This window comes from Melozone crissalis, unplaced genomic scaffold, assembly GCF_028551555.1.
Source record: "Melozone crissalis strain CALT ecotype California unplaced genomic scaffold, PUWL_Pcris_2 ptg000018l_1, whole genome shotgun sequence".
Classification (NCBI taxonomy): domain Eukaryota; kingdom Metazoa; phylum Chordata; class Aves; order Passeriformes; family Passerellidae; genus Melozone; species Melozone crissalis.
The window spans coordinates 4437169-4442779 of record NW_026535796.1 but is presented as its reverse complement, the minus strand read 5'-3'; the positions used below and the strand labels follow the sequence as shown (position 1 = coordinate 4442779).

Here is a 5611-nt window from a genome sequence, read left to right as displayed (position 1 = left end):
CCTCCCATATATAATAAATATAGTTACATAAATATATATAATTAAATTATAACTGAGAGTATAGACTTGGGGTGAGTCTGTACTTAAATCACCATAAAAAAACCCTTTAAAACTTCTTTACAAAATCACTGAATCTGTGAATAGGAGTGTGATGTGTCCAAGCAGCGTTGTTAAACTTGTTGATGGCACACATGATTCGAGTAGCAAGAGCTTTACCTCCCAATATTTGGGTTTATTTTGGGAAAAACAGACTGCTGAGCTCCTCTGCACCAAACCAGCTCTTGTTGGTAAAAGCAGCAGCCTCACTAGGAGTGGATTTTGCTTCTACATCAATACCAATCTTCTATGTGTGGAAATAACTCCCGCAGAGGGAGAATTGTTGAGGCTGGAAAAACCCTCTGGGATCATCGAATCCAAGGCCAGCACAGCTGAGCCCACCCGTGTCCCCAAGTGCCACAGCCACATGGCTCTAAAATCCCCCCAGGGCTGGGCACTCTACCCTTGCCCAGGGCAGCCTGTTTGTGACAATTTAACCCAGAGGGGACATCAGTGACATCCAGGGACACAGGAAGGGCCCATCCTCAGAGGCACAGCCAGATCTGCAGCTGCAGTGCCTGGTGGCATCGGGTCCAGACCATGAAGCACAGGCAGATACAGGGAATGATTTTCAGGCAGGATAAATGAGTAAATCACAAAGGAAAGAGCAGCCCCTTGCCCCTTTGTACCTTTTAAAGTCATTATTTTACCTTTCTCCCTGCATGAAACAGCACTTCTGCACCCCTGGAAGCCAGTGGAGAGCCCATGTGGTAACACAGCCCCAGCCTGGCAGGGGTTTGCTTTCAAAATGGGGCAGAATAAAGTATCTAACACAATTCACCTGCTGCCTTGTCAGAGCAAGGGGAGGGCAGGGCTGACAGAGCACTCTGGGCAGCAAGGATAGCCTTCCACCCATCCAAATGGGAAAAAATGTGCTTCTCCACAAGCTTGGGCCAAAGGAATCAGTCTCAGAAGCATGAGCTGGCAACACCCTGTGGTGCTGCTGAGAATCACAGAATTCTATCATAGTTTGGGGTTCAAAGGGATCTCAAAGCTCATCCAGTTCCATCCTGTGCTGTGGGCAGGGACAACTTCCACTATGCCAGGCTGCTCCAAGCCCTGTCCAGCCTGGCCTTGGACGCTGCCAGGGATCCAGGGGCAGCCACAGCTTCCCTGGGCACCCTGTGCCAGGGCCTCAGCACCCTCACAGGGAAGGATTTTTTCCCACTATCCACCCCAAACCTTCCCTCCTAAAGCTTATGGCCATTAAATATTCCATCCTCCTTTGGAATTGACAGGGTCTCAGGGATTTTTTGGTTATTTCTGAAAACCATCCTGGTGACATGGAAAAGAATAAAAATCACAGCAAACTGATTCCTGTCCATCATCTCTACGGGATGGGAGGGACGCCAGGATGCCACAGGAGGGGTCTCCAGCTCCACCATCAGGGTGGGCTGCAGCTTTCAAGCCCATCCTTGTATCCCTGAGCCAGGACCTGGGGCGGGGCAATCCGAGCTCTGGGAATCAGAGTGATTTATTCTGCAGGCTCTGGAAGCAGCAAAGCTGATGTCAAAGAAGGTTTTTCCAGGATGAGCCCGTGCAGAGGGAAGAGCTCCCAGTGCTGCAGCCGGGTCACCCCGGCCATGGCGCATCCGGGCGGGGATGGAGCCTGTGCCTGCCTTGGGCTGGACTCAGCATCCTGCAGTCGGCTCCAAAGCCCGGCTCTCCTCTCAAACCAGCCTCTGGCTCTCCTAATCTGATTGTTTTGCTCTTTAAAATTAACAGCAGCTCTCGTCAGGCACTGATATGGAGACAAAGATGATTTTCTTCCTGCTGATTATTCGGCAGGGGTGAGCAGTTCCCTCTTGATCGGCTCAGCCAGCTTTAATAACCAGCCCAGCTCCATCAGATTGGGATGAATTAATCACCCTCTTGCACCAAAACTCTCAATTTTCTGTGACTGCTCTGCAAATTTCCATTCCTCTTATCCCCCCAAAATTCCAGTGGGTGATCATTATTTATCATTTTCCCTTATTAAAGTAAGGGTACCAGGGTCAGCTTTTCTCATTTGGGGCAATTCACAATGGCTGGACCGCCCTCACCCCATCCTACCCTTGCCCCCCCCCCCAAGCTGTGCTACCAGCACCCCGGGGCTGGGTGCCCATCACCCTACGGCTGGGTGCCCGTCACCCCACTGTGCCTTCACCCCACTGTGCCCGCACCCCACTGTGCCCTCACCCCACTTTTCCCCCTCATCCCTCGCCCCCGGGCCGGGACCCCCCGACGGGGCGGGCGCTGCCGACTCCGGAGCTCCGCGGGGTCCCCGTGCCCGCCCGCCCCGTCCTCTCCGCGCCTTCCCGTCCTTCCCTGCCGGGAGAACGTGCCCGGCCCCGGCCCCGAGGGCGAGGGAGGGGCTCCCCGCAGCCCCCCGGTGCTCCCCGCCGGGCCGGGGGGCGGGATGCGGCTCCACCTGCGGGGGGATGTGCGCGTCCCCCCGGGTACCTGGAACACCGAGCGCCGGGGGTGGGAACGTCCTGTTCCTCCGGGACTGAAAGGCTCAGGCAGCGGGGAAAAAAAAATAAAGAAAGACAAAGCAAGACAACAAAAGCCCCACACCACAAAAGCCCGGCTGAGATCGGCTGTGCCGGAGTCTCCCGGTGAACACCCTGCGAAGGGAACGCTCCTCCTCATCCTCACGGGAACATCGGCGGGCAGCGGGCGGCTCCCTGCCCCGAGCACCCGGAGCCCTCGGCAGGTAAGAGCTCCGGACCGGGACAGGGGTCCTGCAGCCACACCCTGGACACCCCAGACCCCAGCCGGAGCCGCGGAGTTCAGCATTTATCGGGGAGGGAGCAGGAGCCTGGCGATGCACACACAGAAGGGCTGGTTTGACTCTCGTGGGTACGCGAAGCAGAATTAAAGAATTTAATTGAGCTTCAGAATTTTCATTCTGTAAGGTAATGAGCATTTTAGCTCCTCAGCTGCAAGTTTCCTGATGGATTTTGTGCTCCTGCCCCAGGCAGGGCATGGGGACCTGGAGCTGTGGTATCACAGCGTGCGCCCTGTGAGTGCAGCTGCGATGTAGAAAACCTCAATATCCCTCGGTTAATTACAAGGGTTTCTTAATTAATGCTGGTTTGACTCTCCACTGGGGGGAAAAGGCTGTCCAGATCCTGGTAAGGGGGATCAAACAATAATTTTTGAGAGTGTGGGACTTGAAAGGAGGGTCCTGGAGGGGATCTCTTAATTTCCATACACTTTCTGCTGGAATACATTTCACCTCATTCCCCCTGAGTGGGTTTGTGGAGGTGCCCAGGGAGTCAGGCACTCCCTCCTTCCCTCTCTCACATCACAGCAGGAACAGGGAAAGACAGGAGAAGCCAAAGCTCCATGGGTGATGAAGATATAACCAAGGGGATAAAAGAACCCAGTGGGATGGGTTGGGGTGGGGTGAGCTGGCTGGGAGAGACACAGGAGTGCAGGGGATGGAAAGGATGCTCCTTTCCCTGCCCAGGCAGGTGGCATGGGGCTGGTGGGTCAGGGTGGAATTAACTGGGAAAAATAAAAAGCAAGAAATGCAGGAGTGTTCCTTTTTTTCTGCCTTAAGTCAGCTCAGCTCAGTTTCCAGGTGGAAACTCTCTATGAGGTTTCTTGAGTTGATTTTTAGGTCCTGCTGCCCCAAACTGTCAGCTTCCCACAGATCTGTGCTGGCTGCTTCACTATTTCACAGCCAGGTTCCCAACTCTCTTCCATACCTGAGCTCCCCTGTGTCTGTCACAGGGCATCTTCACTCTTAGGCAAGTCATTTAAACCAGCCAGTAGTGCCTCAGCACAGGGCTGTGCAAGAGGTCCAGACTTGGGACAGGTTCTTCTGCGCAGAAGTTCAGCCAAAATGTATTTGTGTCCCCTCCAGAGCTCACAGGCTCATCTGTGTTTGACTTTGAGTTGTGGAGAAGCTGCATCAGCCACAGGGGCTCCCATGGCTCAGCTGCCCAATGACTCCTGGCACAACGACTCAGCCCTGATCTTCACGGGCCTGGACCTGCTCCTGGAGCTGAAGCCGCTCTTCATCCCGCTCTACGCCACGCTGGTGGTGGTGGCGTGCATCGGGAACCTCTTCCTCATCCTCCTCATCGCCCTCACCAAGAAGCTGCACTGCACCACCAACTTCCTGATCGGGAACCTGGCCTTGGCCGACTTCATCATGTGCCTGGCCTGCGTCCCCCTCACCGTGTCCTACGCCTTCGAGGAGCGGGGCTGGCTCTTCGGCATGTTCATGTGCCACTTTGTCACCCTGCTGCAGGCCGCCACTGTCTTCGTGTCGGTGCTTTCCCTCACGGCCATCGCCATCGACCGCTACGTGGTGGTGGCGTACCCCATCCGCAGGCGGATCGGCCGCAGGGCCTGCGCCGGCCTCGTGGCCTGCATTTGGCTGCTCTCCATTGCGGCCTCCGTGCCCACCTCGCTGCACACCCACTACCTGGACCTCAACGCCATCGGCCACGACATGATCATCTGCGAGGAGTTCTGGAAGCACGAGGAGAGGCAGCGGCTGCTGTACTCGTGCCTGATGCTGCTGCTCTCCTACATGCTCCCGCTGCTGGCCGTGTCCATCTCCTTCTGCGCCATCACCTACCACCTGCGCAGGAGGAACGTGCCGGGCGCCGCCTATCACTGCCGGGACAAGTGGACCAGGACCAAGCACAAGACCTTCCGTGTGCTCACCATCTCCGTGGTCTGCTTTGCCGTCTGCTGGCTGCCCCTGCAGGTGGTCAACTTCATCCGGGACATCGACGAGGAGTTCACCATCCTGGACAAGAGGTACGTCAACGTCATCCAGGTCTCGTGCCACCTGATCGCCATGAGCTCCGCCTGCTACAACCCCTTCATCTACGCCTCCCTCCACGACAAGTTCTGGTCCCACCTCAGCGGCTACTTCTACCGCAAGAAGCAGAGCTCCAGGAGCACGTCCTGCAAGGCTTCCCGCTTCAACACCTGCTCCACCCTGGCAGATACTCCCACCGGGGCCTCGGACAAGATAGCTTTGCAGTCCAGGTTACCTTGAGGGATCGGGTTTGCACAGCCCCTCATCCCAAACCACGGCTAGGCCATATCTCTATATCCCAAATCCTGGCTGGGCGTAGTAGGTGTCCAGTGCTACATTTGGAGAACAGAGACTTCCCTCCATGGTTTATGCAGGAGGTGGGTCAGTGTCTGAGCAAGGCAAACACCCATTGTGTAAAAAACTCTTTGGAGAGAGCACATCTTCATTTTAGTAGGATATAGATTGTTCCTAAGCAACAGGCAGTGCTTTGTGCCACGGGAAGAGGTCGACTTGCACAGGGAGCCATGAAATTGCTGTGCATTTATCCTTTAAAATTGTGGCTTACTGGTGAGGGGACAATGTAGGACAATGTGCATTCTGCAGGTGCAGATGGGGACACGTGGCTGCTGACAGCAGATGGCTGTTTGGAACGAGTGTGACTTTCATAACCTGCTTGGCCTGCTGGAGGAGCTGCCCCTGTAACCAGACAGGGCATCCCAGTTTCTCCAGCCAAAGGTGCAGATGCAGCAG

At 55.4% G+C, this 5611-nt stretch overlaps 1 protein-coding gene across 1 annotated transcript; it reads left to right on the top strand.

Moving 5' to 3' along the window:
• Positions 1 to 4015: 4015 nt before the first annotated feature.
• LOC128936948 (prolactin-releasing peptide receptor-like) lies at positions 4016 to 5158 on the top strand. The gene has a single exon (XM_054276255.1). It carries the CDS (start codon positions 4016 to 4018, stop codon positions 5099 to 5101), a length of 1086 nt encoding a protein of 361 aa, XP_054132230.1. The 3' UTR covers positions 5102 to 5158.
• Positions 5159 to 5611: the final 453 nt, after the last annotated feature.

Excerpts from the sequence above, each read along its gene's own strand:
- LOC128936948 (XM_054276255.1), top strand. The coding sequence starts at position 4,016 with ATGGCTCAGCTGCCCAATGACTCCTGGCACAACGACTCAGCCCTGATC.